The sequence below is a fragment of the Nothobranchius furzeri genome, chromosome 19 (genome assembly GCF_043380555.1).
Source record: "Nothobranchius furzeri strain GRZ-AD chromosome 19, NfurGRZ-RIMD1, whole genome shotgun sequence".
Taxonomy (NCBI): Eukaryota; Metazoa; Chordata; class Actinopteri; order Cyprinodontiformes; family Nothobranchiidae; genus Nothobranchius; species Nothobranchius furzeri.
Genome location: NC_091759.1, coordinates 23,308,899 through 23,330,488, shown reverse-complemented (window position 1 = coordinate 23,330,488; position 21,590 = coordinate 23,308,899). Strand labels below are relative to the sequence as shown.

The window sequence follows — 21,590 nt, the reverse complement described above, 5'->3', positions numbered from 1 at the left end:
CACACACACACACACACACAGAGTCAATAAGGTCTATTGTGTGTGGATCCAAAATGGTACCTGGCAGCTTGTCGCTCCTGTTCTCCTTTTGGTTCTCCAGTTTCTGCTCTGAGATGAGAAAAAAAAACACTCCAGAGGTGTGTGTGTGTGTGTGTGTGTGTGTGTGTGTGTGTGTGTGTGTGTGTGTGTGTGTGTGTGTGTGTGTGTGTGAGAGAGAGACTGCTTTATTGGTTATTCTTGTGAGAGCAAATAAGAACATGAACACACACTCGGGCAGAAGTGTTTTTATATAGATGAATGTCAGCATGATGACTTCTCTCTCTGTATGTGTGTGTGTGTGTGTGTGTGTGTGTGTGTGTGTGTGTGTTATGACATCTGGGAGGTTTCTGCACCAATTTCATTCGTTGTTCCAGCTGAGACAGACAGAATTAATCTACCTGGATTTGTTGGAGGGAAGAAGAGCAGCAGCCTATAATCACCATGTTCACACACACGGCACAAACGTTCCGTATCCCCGGAATGAAATTATCATTTACAACAGGATTAAAATGCTTAGCACACACTCTCTTTGTTTGGGTTGTCTTAATCTAACAAACAACTTTCACACAAAAGCAACATCAGGGCTGGTTCAGACCAAACGGTTAGAAATCAGAACAGAAGAATCAAATCCACAAACCAAAGCCAAGTCCCAGTCGGAGGTGGATTCCAGCAGCTAAAGCACGACAGGAAGGGACGGGATGAAGCGATAGCCTCACTGCTGTTGTTCTGACTTTGTTCCTCCAACACCTCCTCAGCGCTGAATGTCAGTCAGTGAGTGTCACAGCGGATACTGCCGCTACTCAATTATGAGGCCACGGCAGAAATATTTCAAAATAAAAGGCTTTGGTAACTCAGCTCATCTCGTAGCTCAGATGAGACGATCTCTGAAAAGGATGAATGTTTCGACCAATGAGACGACATCGTTCACGTTCTGGGCATTACACTGATGTCACCATGAATGCAAATGACCTCATTTCTGTTCCTTAGGGGGGAGTCCTGCCTTACTCGGCTCTGATTGGCTAGAAAATCTCCCCTATGATTGGCTCTCATTTGACCACCAAACATCACGGACCAAAGGGCCAACAGCAGGAGGAGCTAGAACCCTAGACTGACCGGGCTATGGTGGACGGCCCCGTTGGCCGACATACGTAGCCACCTTGTTGGCTGTCCAATAGCATGTGGAGAGAGTTTGAAAGACAAACGTATAACGTCTGTAGGGCGTGGCCAGACTTTATATTCACACATATAATCTGGTGTGTCGGGCTAGGCTAGGAGAGCCTTTTAGCCGGTCAGAGGGGGCGAATGAAGGAGCTTCACTTGAGATACTAAATTCACAAATTCATGCTGTTGTCTCTCGGTGACGGAGGCTCTATTGCCGTAACTAATTTCCTAGCTTCCATAACTTCCGTATGAAGTTTTATCACAACTTCTGCTGCATGTTGTGTTGCAGCTCGTTGAGCTCAGAGGCCCAGAGGTAGAGTCTCCGCCCTGGGACTGGGAGCTGGGGGTTCAAATCCCACTCGGGTCGTACCAACGCCTCCCTCTGCTTGACACTCAGCTTTAATAGTTCCTGAGCGTGCCCACCACTGCAGCTCACCGCTCCCCACGGGGACGGGCCACAGCTGGAAAACTAACTTCACCACACACCAGTGTGTGTGACTACTGGGAGTTTAATCCTTAATCTCAATCAGTAGCAGGTTTGTTTGTTTGTTTGTTTGTGCGGGCATTCCCCAAACTGAGGATTAGAAATTGGCCTAATAGTAAATTTGCTCCAGTTAGCTTCATGATAACAAAATAAATCAAATAAAAAACAATCAGAACACAATTTAGGTTTTTATATTGGTTATGTTACCTAGGAGACCAACCTGGGCATTGCGATTGGTTGTTGTGACATTAAAACGTGTTTTCTAGTTGGAATGGAACACTTCCACCTGTTCCATTAACACGCATGGGTTGAAGGGTTGGGGGTGTTCCATTTCCTTGCACAGGCACGGCTACCTGACCCCGTGCGGCTCAAATGGAACGCTGCACCTTTGGAACCAACCCAACAGGTTGTTTTTGTTGTGACCAACCCATCTGACACCAAATGAAACCACTTAAAACTCCGACGTTGAACCCCAGAGAGCACTAAACTAAAGAAACGGTGGAGGAAGAATGATGACGGCCGAGAGAAAGACGTGGAGAGGAGCTGTGATTTAGCAGAGAAATGAGACGGCAACGATAGAGGGATTAGTGTAAGCAGGTAGAGAGGTGGCGATTAAGACGGGTAGATAGACGGAGGAGGACTGAATCAATGAGCTCGTCGATAGTGAGCGGGAGAGAAAAATGGTATGGAAGACAACGATCCCTGTCGTGTTGGAGCCTCGCTGGGAAAAGCCGGCCCCTGAGAAGATGAGACTGGGCCGAGTGATAACAGAAGCCCGTTTTCTTCAGACACATCAGGAGAAACTCGATGGCAGTTCCACTAGGAGACGATGCATGAGAAGGCTATAATAATAATAATAATAATACATTTTATTTAAAAGCGCCTTTCAGAACACCCAAGGTCACTTGACAGGAAATACATTAAAACAGCAATAAAACGCAAAGAAGAAAAAACAAAGAGAGAAACGGTTCAATAAAATCAGGTCACAGGCAGATTTAAACGTGTGTGTTTTGAGTCTGGCTTTGAAAAGGGTGAAACTGTCGATGTTCCTGATGTGTGGGGGGAGTGAGTTCCAGAGACGGGGAGCAGAGCGGCTGAAAGCTCTGCTCCCCATGGTAGTGAGACGGGCAGAAGGAACAGCAAGATGGATGGAGGAAGAAGATCTGAGAGAACGGGAGGGGGTGTCGATACTTATAAGGTCTGAGATATGTGGAGGAGAGAGGTTGTGGATGGCTTTGAAGGTATGGAGGAGAATTTTGAAGATGGACCTGAATTTAACTGGGAGCCAGTGAAGCTGCTGGAGAACCGGGGTGATGTGGTGAAAGGAAGGGGTTCTGGTGATAATACGGGCTGCTGAATTCTGGACCAGTTGCAGTTTGTGAAGGAGTTTGTTGGGGAGACCATAAAGAAGTGAACGGCAATAGTCGAGACGGGAGGTGACGAGGCTGTGGACGAGAATGGCGTCAGGGTGAGGGATAAGGGAGGGGCGGAGACGGTTTCCGGAACAAAGATGGAAGTATGCTGACCGAATTATGTTATTAACCCTGTGATGCATGAATTATGAAATCTTCAACCATGATTTTTTTTAACAATTTTTTCATTCATCTTTAGGTGTGAATGAAACAAATTTCATATTTACATATTTTTTGTAACATTTAATTTACAAATAATTTATTACATGTCCACCTCAGTGGACAGTGTGCAATCTGAACTTGATATATGTTGGCTTGACTTACTGACGTACAAATGGAGGGGCTCAAATGCAATAAAGCCTTCAACAGCTGTGCTTAATAGCAAAAATACATAAATAACAATTTTGAGTACCTGTCCACTGTAGTGACCATTATGCACCAAAGGGTTAATGTGAGCTTGAAAAGAAAGTGAGCGGTCGAGGATGACACCCAGACTCTTGACCTGAGGGGAGGGGGAGACTGTGGCGCTGTCAACAGTTAAGGAAAAGCTGTCAGATTTGGAGATGGTGGATTTGGTACCAACTAGAAGAAGTTCAGTTTTATTGCCGTTGAGTTTGAGGAAATTAGAGGTGAACCAGGATTTGATTTCTGAGAGGCAGAGGGTAAGGGAGTATGGAGGGAGAGTTGAGTTGGGTTTACTGGAAATGTAGAGCTGGGTGTCTATAGAAGTTAAGGTTTGATTAGAAAAATTACAAACAACATTAAATATGCAGAAGCTTAATTATTACTGAGTTAAGCATAAATAAAAGGCATTCAGATGAATAAATGGAGGCATGATTAAGGAAACTAACGAGGAGAAGGCTGGAGGTTGTTGTGATGAAACAGCTCATTAAACAGGACTGTGTGGATTTTTCCTTACACACTCGTTCTGTTATTAAACGGCCTGCATCTATAATGTATCTTATTAATGTTTATTATTTAATGGAGACCGATGTAGAAGGCCTGCTTGGTGAGGTCTTCAGCCTAACAGAACACACCGGATCGATCTTAGAAAAGGATGAGTCGAGGTTGGTTGTTGGCTTAACCCAAACTTCTGTAATGTTGCTTCCTCTCGCTGGTGGACGTTCATCAAGTCCTGGACGGGGCGGATCCACGACGCTGGACCAGAGCCCATTGCTCGCTGACATTTTGAGACAGGACAATAAATCTAAAGTGTTGGTTTTTAGTTGTTCTTGTCAAATGTTTCTATGGTTTTAGACAGATTTACATGAGTCGATGCACGGAGAAGACATTTCAGAAGTAAAATGTGGTTAGATGGTTGGAGGAGTTCCACTGGGAGGATGTCTAGGTACCATATTTTATTCTTCGCTGCTGTTCTGAGGCTGAACTGATAAGCGAGTCCACTCTTTTAGCTGAGAACCCCCCCCCCCCCCCCCCCCCCCCACACACACACACACACATGAATGACTATCCTTCTTCCAGATGTCCCAAACAATCACCGTTGTCGTCGTCTTCCTCTGCTTATCCGGGTCCGGGTTGCGGGGGCAGCATCCCAACTAGGGAGCTCCAGACCGTCCTCTCCCCGGCCTTCTCCACCAGCTCCTCCGGCAGGACCCCAAGGCGTTCCCAGACCAGATTGGAGATGTAACCTCTCCAACGTGTCCTGGGTCGACCCGGGGGCCTCCTGTCGGCAGGACATGCCCGAAACACCTCCCCGGGGAGGCGTCCAGGAGGCATCCTGACCAGATGCCCAAACCACCTCAACTGGCTTCTTTCGATCCGGAGGAGCAGCAGTTCTACTCTGAGTCCCTCCCGAATGTCCGAGCTCCTCACCCTATCTCTAAGGCTGAGCCCGGCCACCCTACGGAGGAAACTCATTTCGGCCGCTTGTATCCGTGATCTCGTTCTTTCGGTCATTACCCAAAGCTCATGACCATAGGTGAGGATTGGGACGTAGATCGACCGGTAAATCGAGAGCCTGGCTTTCTGGCTCAGCTCCCTCTTAACCACGACAGATGCTGAATCAATCTACCCTCACTCGTGAACAAGACCCCGAGATACTTAAACTCCTCCACTTGAGGTAGGACCTCTCCCCCGAACCAAAGTTGGCAAGCCACAACATGAATCCTTCTAAGATGATGACTTACCGTAACTCCTTAGATGTCCAATTCTGGGACCCTTTTCAGAATATCTATTTGTCTCCGATGGTTCTCCTGGAGAGAAGAGGCTTCTTTGCTGCCCCAGAGCAATGAGGCACAGTGCTGCAGATGCTGTTCCTCCTGCAGCTGGATTAGTTTTAGGAAGTGGTCCTGGTTCTTTCTGGGTGCACAAAAGCCCTCAGAACAAGCGCAGAAGACGTGTTTTTACAGCGAATATATGTCACTTTGTGATCAACTGCATGTAATCTGATCAGAAGATTCTAGATTTTATGCAAACTGCCACCTTAAAACCAGAGGCTAAACGCTTTGTGATCGTTAGTATTTGGCCACAGCTGTGCAAAGAGCATTGAGAGAGCAGGAGAGCAAAAAAAGCTCAGAGACATTTTCAGCTCATTTTCCCTGATATCATAGGATGGAAAGCAGCAGGAAGTCATGTTTGTAGCTCTTGGGTTCCTTCATTCATGTCCTTCCGTCATGTTTCTCAATCACCCAACAAAATCATTTAAACTAAATCACTTCTGATGTCGGAGACTCCCCTCACTCACTTTACATCTTTGTCAAAATGTGAGCCCGGCAGGGACCAGGCTGAACTTAACGATACGGTTAATTAACCACTAAAGTGAACAAATGCTCGCTGACAATGAGCTCGCCTCTCATCTCATCTGATCTGACAGCAACTCAGCAGAAGATACACTAAATGCTCAAAGTTCAGTGCTGACGAGCCAAGAGAATACAAAACCTCGTGGCTGACAGACAAAATGATAAGAGACCAGATCTGAGATACATTTAATGAATAAATTAGTGACAGAGCGCAAGAGCATTGTTCTGATGATGCTCAAATCTTCCTGACTGATGTGAAAATAATCTTTATTTATGACTTAGCTCAGAGATTTGGGCGTGGTTTCTGGTGAAAAGGTTATAAACAAAGGAGCTAACAGTTAGCCCCGCTGAAGCTAGTTAGATTCTCACCATAACCAAACATCTCTAATATGAAAGGCATCTTAGTGGTTCATAAAGCTATTTTAACTTTCTCATTACACTGGTCTAACCAGTGACTTCTACAGGTAGCCGAACGTAGCAGCTTGCTAACTAGCTAGCTAGCTGTAGCGTATCCGGTAAATTGTTGGATCAGAATTTCATTTCTCAACTCAAATATCTAACATGAAATAAAAAGGATGTGAAGCCATGTTTGCATGAATCTCAGTCACATTTGGGAACATCAAAACTGTTTTACAGCAGCAGCCATAACTGTAGTTCACCGTTAGCTCATGTGGTTGACGCTAACGGTTCCACTCTCTATTAAAGGCATTTTAAAAGATCGTAAATGCACAGAATAAAACGTTTGTGGTTCATGTCAGGAGTGTGGAGGGCCAGGCCCTCTGATACGGGCTGTTAGGTGTGTGACCGCTGTCAGAGCTTGGTCCGCAGTAAGTCGGGCTCGTTCCCAGTGAGAGTTGGACTCCGCCAAGGCTGCCCTTTGTCACCGATTCTGTTCATAACTTTTATGGACAGGATTTCTAGGAGCAGCCAATGTGTTGGGGGGATCTGTTTTGGTGACCTGAGGATCGGGTCTCTGCTTTATGCAGATGATGTGGTCCTGTTGGCTTCATCAGAACGTGATCTCCGGCTCGAGCGGTTCGCAGCCGAGTGTGAAGCAGCTGGGATGAGAATCAGCTCCTCTAAATCTGAGACCATGGACTTGAGTCACAAAAGGGTAGAATGCCTTCTCCGGGTCAGGGACGGGGTCCTGCCCCAAGTGGAGGAGTTTAAGTATCTCAGGTTCATTTTTCACGAGTGAGGGAAAGATGGAGCGTGAGATCGATGGGCGGATTGGTGCTGCATCTGCAGTGATGCGGGCGTTGTACCGGTCTGTCGTGGTGGAGAGAGAGCTGAGTCAGAAGGCGAAGCTCTCGATTTACCGGTCGATCTACTTTCCTACCCTCACCTATGGTCATGAGCTTTGGGTAGTGACCGAAAGAACGAGGTCATGGATACAAGCGGCCAAAATGAGTTTTCTCCCCAGGGTGGCTGAGAAGCTCAGTCATCTGGGAGGGGCTCGGAGTAGACCTGCTGCTCCTCCTCATCGAGAGGAGCCAGTTGAGGTGGCTCAGGCATCTGGTTAGGATGCCTCCTGGACGCCTCCCTGGTGAGGTTTTATGGACACGTCTAACCGGGAGGAGGCCTAAAGGTAGACCCAGGACACGCTGGAGGGACTATTTCTCGGCTGGCCAGGGAACGCCTTGGGATTCCCCTGGAGGAGCTGGCTCAAGTGGCTGGGGAGAAGGAAGTCTGGGCGCCCCGCGACCCGACTCCGGATGAGCAGATGGTTTGTGTTTTTAATTTAGCTGAACTTTTATCTGATTTAAATCAAAAACACAAAACGGCCAAACTACCCCGTCTCATTTTACATTTACATCCGTTTCATTTAGTCACGTCTTGTTTTTACTTTTTTGTCTCATGTGTTTAAAAATGGGCAAACGAACAATTCTCCCACATCAAATTATGTATGAAGCTTCTGTTTAAAAAAATTAGTGAACGAATGTTTGAGCGATACTCGGTCATAACCAACATTTGGCTTAATTATGATACAATTCTTAGTATAATTACATAAACTTCATCAAAAACATCAGAAATTATGTTTTATGGTTATTTCATTTGTGTATTCTGTCAGTTATCTTATTTAGAAACTTTAACACTTCCTTATAAAGACAAACGTTTAAGTGTGATGTGCCGATTCTACTTTTAAAAGTTCATTTAGGGCAAAATAACTAATAAAAACAACTGAACATTATTTGACATCACTAAAAGCTAAACACAAAAATCTGAATCTATATCTAGATTTAGATCTTCTTAACCAAAACCATATTTGTTTCCCATAATTGTCATGAAGAAATTATAACAAAAACTAAATCAAAAGGACAAAAAGCAAACAAAAATAACAAAACAAACAAATAAACAAAAAAAAAAAAAAAACAAGAGAAGAGTTGATTATATTTCCCAGAAACCTGGGAATCGTATTTGGGGTCACAAAAGTAAACATTAGTCATGAATTTATGCTAAAATAGACAGTTTGTCCGACATAATCACCACCAAGACCTCATCTCTTTTTAGTTTACATTTTATTTGACAAGACAATGAATTGTAAAACATATACAACAGGTTTCCCTCAAAGCATACAAAACCATAAGTGATCTGTGACACAGAAAATCAACGAATAAAATCAAATACACTCACAAAAATAGGACTACATCTCCAGTGTCTATGTGTTTTTATTAGCATTCCCATTTTTAGTGTAAACACATTCCAAGTTTGTTTATTTCCCAGTTTCTTCATCTGTTCTACTGTCAAAGAAAAAATGTGGGAATTGAAAAGCTAAAAAGAACAAAGAAGGCACATCTGGCTCCGTGATGAAAAACTGTGGTGACAATCGATGAAGATGAGAGATGGGAGGAAAAAAACGGGAGGAAATTGGGATTGATAAAGGGGAGGATCAGAAACGTCTACAGCTTCTGTTTCAGGTATTGAACCCTTAACTGTTGGACCGGGGACGCAAAGCTAACACCTTAGCCACAAAGCTAACACCTGTCTCACATCAAAGGAAGCAGCCCAGAACCGAGCCACCTGACTCTGCAACCATTCCTCCAGACCAGCAGGGGGTGCCAAATGTAAAGTAATATATGAAAATAGGCACATGTAGGGAGCCTAGGAGTTTTTTCTCAATGTCCAGGCACGTGGCCTTGGGAGGCGATGTCTTGCGAGGCCAGGCACCTTGCTTACAAGGACACTGGTCTAGGAAAATGGTTAAATGGAACAGACTTGCATCACGTGACCGCGGCTTCCATGTAACGTCACGTGACACAAGAGATAACGTTATATTTTATGCGTGCAAGTTTCAATATAAATATATAACGAGGCTTTTACTTTTAAAATTGTGTATATGTTTATTAAGTTAAATATATAAGTGAGTTACTACCTGCTAGCCACCGAAGCTGCAACTACTAAGCAACTAACCAACCATAGACAACTTCTTTGGATCTAAAAAAAAAAAAACGTTTTAAATTAGTTGACTTACTTTTAAACTTGACATTTGTCCCGAAGTAGCTCTGATCCGCCGTCCTTGTGAAAATACTGCGGTGTATTCTGGGTAATGTTTGACCAAGGCTAGGCTACAAGACACCTCTCCTGTCCTTGCTCAGCTAGCTAAACGGCTAACAAACGGAGAACACACGCCTTGGTAGAACATGAACATTGGAACACGTGTTGGCGGATCCTGATGACGTATCTCCTAGGCAACCGGGACGGGGCCAAGGCATCAAGGCAAGGTTCCTTGGCATTGAGAAACTCCCTAAGTCACACCCTTCTACTTCCAGACCGTGAGTTCCCAGGAGTAAGAAAATACGAATGCAAGTCATCGGCTATTTTCTAATCCCATGGGCTTCACGTACGAGGTCTGTGAATTTTAAAGACATATTCTGATGTCAACAAAGCGCTTATTTTTGAACAGCGGGAAACGTTATTTTAAGTTTTGTGTGAAAATACGTGTAGGACCTCGAATGAGTCATCATTTTGACATCATCAAACCAGACACGGAGAAGAAAATGGCTTTGAGTTTAGCGAGCTTCGAATCTTTCGTCCATGGCGACAGAAGGAGCATTAACCCCCCCCCCCCCCCCCCCCCATGAATCTGGCCATGTAGTAAGGGTGTGACTACAAGTGTGAATGAAGGAATGATACACTGTAGTGCAGAGGTGTGACCAAGTCACTGCTTAGCAAGTGACAAGTCTTTCCAGTCAAGTCTCAAGTCAAGTCCAAGTCAAAGACAACTAAGTCCAAGTCGAGTCTTAAGTCAACGATGTGCAAGTCCAAATTCAAATCTTTAACTTAGAATTTTCAAGTCATAATCTAGTCATCTGTCCAACTTCTATTTAATGACGATGATAATTAAAGTTTCTTAAAGCTTTGTTTATTTGCTCAAACAGCAGAAAGAGCATCTGAACTTGATTCTAAACAAAGTGCTGCTGCATTTAGCAGTAAATCATTTAGCGTTCAAGACTGAGTCAAGTCGTCTTTATAGATTTGATCAAGTCAGAAGTCATTAAAATCATGACTCGAGTCCAAGTCATGTGACTCGAGTCCACACCTCTGCTGTAGTGTAAAGCGCTTTGGAGTCCTCTGACTCAGAAAGACGCTACTAGTGCAGATCATTTATCATAAGTAGTGAGATTTTGCGGTGATTTCATCAATACAGCCTCTGATTTGTAGACATTTTATTTATGAATTTTTACAAGTGGATCTCAAAGTTTGTGACAAAGTCGAAACTCACACCATCACTTTTCATTTTAATTGAAGTACAACATACGTGTGATTCAGGGCGAAAGGCAAAGTGGAGGAGAAACCACATTTTATTGGCCCGTTTACCGAAACCCATGAGCCGACCGGAAGGGAAGGAGACCTGGGCTCCCTATAGCTTTATTTAGCTCCTTGTGATATAAATTAAAACGCGTTTAAAGTCACCAAAAATCTAAAGGTAAACAAAAATACACAAAGTCAAATCTAAATATATAGAGTTACATCTAATATATAAAATTTAGTCTTCGGCTAAATTCAGACTAGAAGCATTCAACCAAAATAAAAGTCGTTCACTATACTCTCCGATCGGCTCGAGGGTCCCTGAACGGGGCTAAAAACGCTATTTTCTCACACGCTTTGCCTTGGATCGCACATATGTTGTACTCAGGGTCCGAAATTAACACTCGCCACTCCCCAAATGCGAGTAAATTGCTCCATTTGGCGAGTAAATTTTTGAGCTCTACCTGCCACCTGGCGAGTAAATGTTTGCACCAAATTAGTTATGTTCATCAGTCATCTTCCACGGATTTCTGATACTCCTCCCGCCTGCATGCAACGTACACAAACGTACGCGAAACGTGAACCCCGCATCCAACGTCATTTCCACCTATCCCATTCAATCAGTTTATCAAGTTAGCAGTTAGCTTCGTGTTAAAACTAGCAGTGAAAAGTGGCGGTTTTTAACTGGAGTCAGCCAGCCTTCCAAAAGAAAACTCGTCGAACTGGAAGAAAAACCACCAGGACCAGTGGCAACCAGAAGATTTTGTGAAAAGTGGCGAACTGGAGACGGTGGAGTCGTGAGACAATTATGATGCCCACGTAGCGTTGCTGCCTTTCACAGACAGCTGTCCCTCGGCATTCTTCAAATATCCAAAAAATGCCCGTACTTCCGACTTTGTCTTCTTTGAGGGATAATAAATGTCCCGAGCGCTGCCGTCTCCTCCTGCCATTATTTCAGCTTTAGCTTAAAGAAAGTTTTGGTCGTAAACAACAAAGTGCGCATGTGCCGCCGGCAACTTCCAGCAGATGATACGGTGGCTGGTAAGGGTCACCGTGCCTACACCGCAGCCGCGGTAATCCACCGAGACAACCCTAGCCCTGACACACTTTCAGATATTCTCATGGTGCAGCTGTGTTCTCCAGAGATCAAGGACTATGACCCAAATGAGGCTGTAATGCTTTGGCACAAAGACGGTGTCAGAAGCAGGAGGCCAGACTTCATGGACAGAGAAACAAGGAGTCTGACTAGATTTCAATGAAAGAGTTCATAAAAACATCTCTAAAAATAAATAAATAAATAGTAAAAATGACAAAAGAGTTGTTTTTCTTATTAATTGAAGTTTTAATTATTTTGTCACTCTGTTTGGAATCAACATAATATAGAATAACATGCGTTAGGTGGATCTAAATCATTTAGAATTTTGGCTGGTAAAAAATATGCTTGGCCGGTAGATTTTCATCATCTACCAGCCAACTTGGCCGGTGAGTAAAAAATTTAATTTCGGACCCTGGTTGTACTGCAATTTACATGAAAACCAATGATGCTGTTTCGACCACGCCTGTCACGTACTTTGAGATTCATCAGCTTGTAGAAGTTTGTAATCATCATGTTTACACTCCAGACATCTGTACGTCGTATTTATGACGTCACCACAGAATCTCCTCCGCCTAGCGTAGCTGCTACTCACCACATGACCAGATTTATGGTGGTTCTTTCCTCCTGATAAGGAGACTTGACTCTAAAAATATAATTTCAAAAATGTTATTCAAAATTAAATGTGGTTGGAGTCATTCACACACACACACACACACACACACACACACACACACACACACACACACACACACACACACACACACACACACACACGCTCGAAACCTTCAGAACACACTTCTTTGCACGATTATCTATTAAAACATCAAACTTCACGTCTGTCCTCGAAAACGGCAGAAAAATGCATTTCTCTGAACCTTTAGATGACGCTCCGTTACTAAACCGAAGACTCGGGATAAAATCAAACGATCCCCGAATGAGGGCGCCGAGCCAAAACTCATAAGTGAACGCTGGCGTCGGGGTCTTGATGATTGTCTTTTTCCTTTTCCTCAATCTATCAAGAGCAGCCCGCTGGCAAACACATTAATCCGCAGGAAACTAAACATTCATTCATTTTGTGGAATTAATTTGCAGAAATAAATGCAGAACCAAAACATTAAGCCCCCCCGATGACAGTTTTTGTTCTGAGGCAGGGTTATAAAATACATCACACACGATTGTCGAACACTGAAACGTAAAAGTGAGTCAAAAAGCCGTTAATATGGCACAACTCGTCCTGAAAAATATGGAAATAGCTTTTTGTTCCCCCCCGACTATCCATGCAGCATGCAGACATTCCCTTTAATGAAAACATCAGAGCCTGACATCAGACAGCAAAAGAAGACGTTACACCATTAGTCCCTTCTTATCCGGCATCCACGATAAATACCATCCTTTATAAAAGACTCAGACGATTTGTAAAGTAAACAAGGACGAGCAACCTAATGGGTTTGAATGTTTGCAACTTCAAAAACAAACATGGCGCGGATTCGGCTTGCAGGGTGAAAATGCCTGAATAAAAATCCTTATGAGGGACCAAACTAAATGTGAGCAGTCTGTAACTTCCCAGAGCCAGACTGGTCCTTACAGCTTTTACTACGTTTTACTAGTTTAGTTTTTTTGGCCGTTGTATGTCTCCATACGTTGCAGAAGACAGTAGCTGACCCTGTGACCCAGAAACAAGACCAGGAGGTTAGTTTATAATGCGAGCATGATCCAACCTCGACCCGACACAGACATGCGTATGCTGCTAGTTTCAGCCCAACCCCCTCCTGTAGCAGGTTCCTGTTGCATTCTGGGAGGCAGAAGGACATCATTAGCTACTGATTAGCTCCTAGCTAGCTGGAACTGGAGGTGATAGCTAGGTTCGCTACTCGGGCGGTATTCAGGCAGGTGGCCAGAGCTATCAGCTAGGTCTCATAAAATCACTGAAGAGTTAAAAAAAGTTGAGCGTGTTGTCAGCTGTCTCAGGATCAGAGCACACAACCATCTGGTAGCCCCGCCCCCAGACGACCTGACCAATCAGCAGACTGAAGGCTCTCACTCACTGGGTTTGATAGAATAATCCGAACCACGGGCGTAAAACTCCCGCTGATCGAACTTCTGAACTGACGTGGACCAGAGGAATCTACAGGAGACGATTAAGACCACTTAGGCCCTGTCCACACGTCGCCGAGGATCTGCCAAAACGTAGATATTTTTCTACGTTTTGGCCTGTCATCCACACGAAAATGGATCTTTTTAAAAACTCCGGCCAAAGAGAAGATCTGCGTTTTCTCCGTTTTGGGTGTCTGCGTGTGGACAGACAAAACCGGAGTTTTAAGGTCCGCAACGTCACTTTCCGCGACAAAAAAATGCTGACATCACGTGTGCGACCTGTGTTTACACTAGCCGACAACATGGATGCCCTCAGAGCTGCGCTCGCTTTATCAATCGTCCAAGCGCTTTTTGCTTGTTTGTTTTTGCAAGAGGAATTACTGCTCCTTGCGGAAGACCACAGACGAAGGACGAGGTTAAGAACGGGAGAAGTACTGCCGCCTACTGGTCTGGCATGTCCTTAACAACGTATTTATGCGGGTACGTGTGGACAGAGTTTTGTTTTAAATCGAGGTGGTGTGGATGCGAGTTTTTGGAGGGGCGGATATTCGTTTTTAAAAACCCGGCTACATGTGGACTAGGCCTAAAACTAAAAAGATAAGACTTCTGACTTAAATCTCAGAAACCAAAAATCTGAAATCTGAGATAAGTCATTTCTTTCTTTTCAGTGGCTCTTATCCTCGTCCGAAGAACCAGACTACAGGCGTGATGACCTGTCGTGATTTATGACGTGTTTAGCTGATTTTGGCTGACCCCAGACTCTCCAAACTGGGCTCATCCTGTTTTCTTCTGACTGATCAGAACCTCTGTAATAAAACCAAAAACCACCCGTCTGAAACCGTTACGTCAGAGAGAGCGATGCATCCCGGGTCTACGGAGCAGAAAGCGCCGCCCGACGCGATCCGCCGTCGGTGCGCTGGTAACCGGCGCCGTCTGCTGCAGCCAACATGGAGACTCTGAACCGTTTCTGTGGCTTCAGGATGAAATAAAAGCAGGTTTGATGTCAGTGATGGCAGCTTTAGAGCGCCTGGGGAGGCGCCACACAACACAAAAGGCGTTCAAACCAAAGAGAAGGAGCAACTTAAAGTAGATGTGGGCGGGCTGCCGTGGATGTGGGTGACAGACGCAGAGATGCAGGTTAGCTTTTAGAAAAGCAGCGTCTTTTTCCGATGTTCGGAAATCTTTTCACACAAATGAAGAATCTGAATTGGGAACGCGTTCCAACAAGCCACGGATCATGCCATGCACAGCAACATGAACAAGGAATAAAACCCACACCATTTATCTGTTAATCATCAAACACCTCAGCATTAAGACACGACGTCAACAAACTCATGAAAAGTAAAGTAATAATAATAATAAACACCTTTAGTCGCCCGCCCCCTGTACAGAGGCACTAATAACACCTACCGTATTTCCCGGACTATAAGCCGCAACTTTTTTCCCACGCTTTGAACCATGTGGCTTATAATGAGGTGCGCTCTGTAGCCGGAAATTACGGTACACATGTTTATTTTTGACACGTTTCACCAACAATATATTATTAATAATCAGTAATATTTACACTTTGAATCATTTGGTACCGTTTGACATCTGTGAACCAGTTTCTGCTTCAGGCTGAAGATGAGCTGTTTTTAAAAGTAGCTAAAAATCTTCAGAATGTGTAAAAGTTTCAGTGAAGGTGTTGGAATGGCAGTTTTCCCTGTGAGTTTTCTCCCGCTCACTCAGAAATTCCCACTTTTAAAATAAAAACGGTGAGAAAATGTTAACGTTTTGGTTCCACCGTGATGCGATCAGCTCTGGTTTACCAACTCGTCCGCTTTACTCGGGGCATTTACTAAAACGCTGCGCGTGCGTCTCCCGCCAGATATAACACAACGTCTTTTTCCGAAGTGACGACGTTTGAAGGTTTTCATCATTTCCTGAAGTTTCCAGGTTTTATGACATCATCCTTATCCCAGTATCATCGGACTTTTACAGAAACTATTCATGATTTTTCTTTGCATTTTGATTTGCTGTAGATATAAAATCTTGCTTTGCACTATTTCTAGTCACCATGTGGGTTTGAGTCTTGCACCATCAACCATCCAATCACGTAGCAGTGATGTCATAGTTCCTGTGTTTAGCATCGACTCACCGGCTGAAGCAGATGGGTGATTCAGACAGATGGTGCTTCAAAAGTGATCAGCTGTTCTGAAATATTTTGCATGCATGAAGTTATTATGGGATGGCACTACATGCATGTGAATCAGTGGTGTCCATAATAGTCCCCCAGGACCCACCTGGTTTAACCAGCTGGTGATCAGCAGACTTCTGCAGAGCTAGGTGAGCTGCTGAATGGGTTATTCAAGCATTAAACCAGGTGTGTTTCAGACTTCTGGAACGTTCCTCTGGCCTCCAAGTGGAACTTCAGTCGACTGTAAACTATCCAGAATAATGCAGACGAGTTACGGAGCTTTTCATCTTTCTTAGACACGTCGGAGACTCAGAACAACGTTCATCAGGTGGAAAAAGTCCAAACATCACCCAAATAAAAGTTTTGGACTTTTTCTAAGTTCAGATTTGTACAAAAACATCACAAAGAGAAAAAGGTGAAAGGTATTTTAGTGGAAGAAATGATAATTAATTTATAATACATTCTAGATTAATATCTGTTGTTGATATTTAGAGATAAAGTGTCTGTAAACAGCTGAGCTCCGGTGCAGCACAAAAACAATCATTCAGAGATTTTATGGCACAAACGTTGCTTTCGACTGTTTTTGGTGCAAACAAGTTCCAGTTTTTCAACACCTCTGGTTTAAAAGCTCGCCTCATCTTACGCTGCCTGCATATGATTTCAAAGGCTTCAGAGAAACTAGATGAAAAATAAAAACTCTTCATATTTAACCAAGTTTCGGTGAATCTGAACACAAAACGTTTCAAACCCGACGCTAAATCTGTGAGGATGTTAAAAGCTCCAAAAGTTTCATTTACAGTGGTGGACAGGTGTGCTGAGTAACTCCGGTAACCACACCTTTGTCGTGGTGGGTTTCTTGTTGCTACGGTTACACATACATGGGGGAAGAGACAAAGCTCTCGCCACGTGGAATATTAGCAACCGCAGGCCCGTGATTGGATGAATCGTTGCCGTGGTGACCATCCGCAGAGTTGTCCAGGACCGGAGGGGCGCCGCCATTCCGGGCTCCAGAGTTCTCCTCATTCAGGTTCTGAAAAGGTCCAAAAGAGTCCCGGTTATCACGGCAACGCTATGAACCTGAGATTAAATCTGAAAATGTTCACTTTTGTTTTGGATCGTGGTTCGGTGAAGTCAGAAAAGATACTCCACATGAAGCAAAACACGAACTAGAACAGCGGCTAAACAAATCCTACATGCACTCCGGCGTTCAATGTCATTTAGGACTCTCTTCCATAGCTGTCAGCGTCTGCATGCATAAAGTACATGTGGCATTTAAAGAGAACTAGGAAATGTTAATGCTGCTCCTAGTGGCTCGTTAGCGTTACCAAGGTAACCACCAGTGGCTCGTTAGAGGTAAAATCAATCCTTTGCTAATATTGCTGATAAGTAGAAGTCACTCCTCAAATCCACACAGAGCAGCTAATCCAAGACTCTGACTGACCAAAAAAAGATATAATCTGAAATCGAGTAGACGCATAATCTTGAGATTTAGATAATCCTGGATTTATTAGCTTTGCAAAGTGCAGCGTTCAGGACAGAAGTGATAGTTTGCCCAGGTTAAAGTGTATTAAACACGGTTTAAATCCGTTAGGAGTCCAGTTTCAGGTGAGAGAAGGTGATTTAGGTCCAGCAGAGATTAGACACTGCTCTTTTATCAGATTAGAGAGAACAGAAGAACTCTTCGGTGTCTGGATCGAAGCTAATGAGCTAGCAGCTATCTGGAGTGAAGCTAATGAGCTAGCAGCTATCTGGAGTGAAGCTAATGAGCTAGCGGCTATCTGGAGTGAAACTGATGAGCTAGCAGCTATCTGGAGAGACGCTAATGAGCTAGCAGCTATCTGGAGTGAAGCTAATGAGCTAGCGGCTATCTGGAGTGAAACTGATGAGCTAGCAGCTATCTGGAGAGACGCTAATGAGCTAGCAGCTATCTGGAGTGAAACTGATGAGCTAGCAGCTATCTGGAGAGACGATAATGAGCTAACAGCTATCTGGAGTGAAACTGATGAGCTACCAGCTATCTGGAGAGACGCTAATGAGCTAGCAGCTATCTGGAGTGAAGCTGATGAGGTAGCAGCTATCTGGAGAGACGCTAATGAGCTAGCAGCTATCTGGAGTGAAGCTGATGAGGTAGCAGCTATCTGGAGAGACGCTAATGAGCTAGCAGCTATCTGGAGTGAAACTGATGAGCTAGCAGCTATCTGGAGAGACGCTAATGAGCTAGCAGCTATCTGGAGTGAAGATGATGAGCTAGCAGCTATCTGGAGTGAAGAGGATGAGCTAGCAGCTATCTGGAGTGAAGAGGATGAGCTAGCAGCTATCTGGAGAGACACTAATGAGCTAGCAGCTATCTGGAGTGAAACTGATGAGCTAGCAGCTATCTGGAGTGAAGAGGATGAGCTAGCAGCTATCCGGAGAGACGCTAATGAGCTAGCAGCTATCTGGAGTGAAGATGATGAGCTAGCAGCTATCTGGAGTGAAGAGGATGAGCTAGCAGCTATCTGGAGAGACACTAATGAGCTAGCAGCTATCTGGAGTGAAGCTGATGATCTAGCAGCTATCTGGATCAAAGCTAATGTTTCTCAGGAATCTCTACCTGATGAATTTCTCCCGAGTTTGTTGCTTAAATGTTTATTTCCTCCTTTTTTAATGAGTCAACATTTCCATGAGGGTTTACTCTGCTCCTGGAGGGCTCCTTCCTGCAGGCCTCCCTCACTCAAACACACCTGATGTAGACCAAAGGGTGATCCACAGACCTGCAGATTCGACGTGATGAAGGAGGTGGCGACCAAAACTACCGTCGATCATCTGAATCCTTCAGGAGATGTTCCAATCAACAGAAACCTGAGCACTACAGATCCCATGACTGGATCTATTCAAGCTTTTAAACATATTTTGTGTGTTTCTGACCCGCGAGTTAGCCGTTAGCTCGACTTCTCCGTGGGAATTCTCTAGAATCAGCTCGCTCTACTGCAGATAGGACCATGCCTGCTCATAAACTCTCCTCACTAGAGGGGAAGCACCGTCTGATTGGCTGGATCAACATCAGCTGCACACATGCAAACATCTGACTGTGTCAGCAGTGGTGTGTGAAGCGTTCCCGTCGGCGGTGTGTGTTAGTTACTGTGGCAGGCTCTCTCCCCGTGGGCTCGTAGTAAACCTCTCCTGGGCTCAGAGGAGCCGTCTCTGCGGCAGTGGGCGGCTCTGACGGCTTGTTCAGCTGCATGCACACACACAGACCAGCGCAGGAGAGGAGAAAACAGAGAAACATGCAGTCAAGAGGAGAAGACAGGAGGGGACGTTGAGACGCTTCACGAGGACATGTTAACAAGCTGATAAAAGCAACGGCGAGAGCCTTCAGCTGCACAAACACTGGAGTGGAGCTCCACTTACAAGCTGCTAAACAAGCATCCAGGTTTTCGTTTCCTCTGGAATATTAAAGTTTTAGCAACACATTCATTTGCTGTTTGAGCTGTTGGCAGGATTCTAATCCCAGTTCCTGCTGCTTTTCTCACTGTGTTTTCATGCTGCAGCTTTTTCCAGCTGGAACATCTCTGAACTCTGATGTGATTTTTTTATTTTTACATTTTTGTACCCTCTCCTGCGACGAGCCACCCAGTGACAGATGCAACAAAGCAAGCTGCACCCCCCCCCCCCCCCCCCCCCGGGCCGAGTCCTTTGGAGGATTCTCCTAAAAAGATGGAAGTGATGCAGATTCAAGCCAAGTCTTTGTTTACGTTTCTCTTACAGCGGGAATTTCTGGGTCCTGTTCTTTAGTTTTACTCTGAAAATATCTGTTCTGAAGTTTTCTCCCTTTCTACCATTAAACTACAGTGTATTTATACTAACGTTACCTCTGGTGTATACAGCTGAGATTAGGATTATTATGAATCCAATCTAAGGAAATTACCTAATACGTGTACTTCCCGTTTCTTCCACAATTAAAACAACAAAAACTCAAATAAACCATCAATTAAAACAACAATTTTACAAATGAAGTGGGAGTTTTTCTTAGTTGTTGTTTGAAACAATAAAAATTAGTGAACAAAAAAATCTATCTAATTTATTAGAGCAATTGATTAATCTTGATTAATCACATTTTAATCTTTTATCATTTTGTGTCCAAGCAAATAATTTTATTATCATAAATAAACTTATTGAGGCACATATGACCCCCCCCCTATTGAGTGTAATCCTGTAACAAGGACTATGTTATTACTTTGGTTTCATTATGAAAGGAACCATTGTGGGATAATTATTAGTTTATGTGTTATTGATGAAGGTTAAAGGGACATGGAACACTGTAAATGTTGTGCAGTGACCTGAACACCAGGTGGCAGCAGAGCCCTGCTAAAACATATAGAGGTGTAGCGTAGAGTTGAGGGGAAGTTCTGCTGAGGGTTTCTATATCAGTGGTTCCCAAATCTTATCTTTTAGGACCCCCTTTCCCATGTCTCAGACAAGCCAGGACCCTGAACCCCAACCCCAACATGCATGAACATTAGAGCTGAAACGATTCCTCGAGTACCTCGAATAATTCGAGTACAAAAAATCCTCGAGTCAAATTCTCTGCCTCGAGGATTCGTTTAATTCATATTTAATTAATTCGTGGCTTTGCAATCGCCCGGGGTCATGTTTCACCCGGACCGAAATAAGTGACGCACATGCCCACTGGACTGAATGCACACGCGAGTAGCGAATATAACTTAACTTTCTCTTAACAACGTGGGCACCGGTGGAGTGCGAAAAAGACAGAAAAAGTCAAAGTTGTGGGACCATCTTTCACGTCGTAAGACGGAAAACGTAGTCCAGTATAAATACTGTAAAATGGATTTAGCCTAGCACAACACCACATCCTCCGTGCTGCAGCACCTGTAAATGTCACTTCTGCAAGCGGACTCAGAGCCTCTACAAGATAATGCTTTTTAGCCTGTTTTTCTATATATTCTGCGGACTCTGCGACTTTTTCGTTTGTAGCAGTCAGTTTCAGCTCACACCTTACATCTGGTAGCAACACGTCGGACTTAAAATGTGCTAAAAATAGCAGTTTTTACACAACACGTTGGACTTTTTATTGTGTTATTGATGTCTGTTGTCCCTCGGGGTTTCTGCAGGAGGACACGGGTATTTATGAGTGGCGGAGGAAAACGAAAGAAAGTAAATAAATGTTTTGTGATCAGTATAATTTGACAAAACCACAGCAAACATGCTTTTGGCAATCCTTGTTAGTGTGGGAAAAAAAAGTGTAGAAATTAAAACGGACGTGTGTTAATAGGGAAACAGCCGGCGAGCTGTTTGCGCCGTGAGCGGTTCTGGTTCTGTTTGGGCCGCAGCCGCTCGCAGCGTTATCCTCCTAGTTTTTGTCTGACTTGCAGGCTAGCAGATTCTCGCACGAGGGGAAAATCGGCTCAGGTTGTTTACTTATTTTTTGCACAGGCATTTGTTTACTGTGAAGTAAAGTTGAAGTGCTGAAGTTATGCAAACTAATTTTGAATAAAACTTGAAGAATAACTGGCAATTGCTTGCTCATTTTAAGAGGTCTTTCATAATTATAACATGCTATTTGATATCAAATCACTTTTATTGTCACGTCACATGTGCAGGTACACTGGTACAGTACATG

At 44.1% G+C, this 21,590-nt stretch overlaps 1 protein-coding gene across 3 annotated transcripts in view; it reads right to left on the bottom strand.

Moving 5' to 3' along the window:
• Positions 1 to 16,628: 16,628 nt before the first annotated feature.
• pvrl2l (PVR cell adhesion molecule related 2 like) overlaps positions 16,629 to 21,590 on the bottom strand; it is a 332,000-nt gene continuing 327,038 nt past the window's right edge. For 2 of the 3 annotated variants that reach the window (XM_054745374.2, XM_054745376.2), the window contains exons 9-10: positions 19,092 to 19,187; positions 16,629 to 17,000 (exon numbers count right to left, since the gene is read on the bottom strand). In XM_054745374.2, the coding sequence (XP_054601349.1) occupies positions 16,839 to 17,000; positions 19,092 to 19,187 (258 nt within the window). In that variant the 3' untranslated portion in view covers positions 16,629 to 16,838. The remainder of the gene's footprint in view (positions 17,001 to 19,091; positions 19,188 to 21,590) is intronic. The other variant, XM_054745377.2, reaches the window with a different exon arrangement.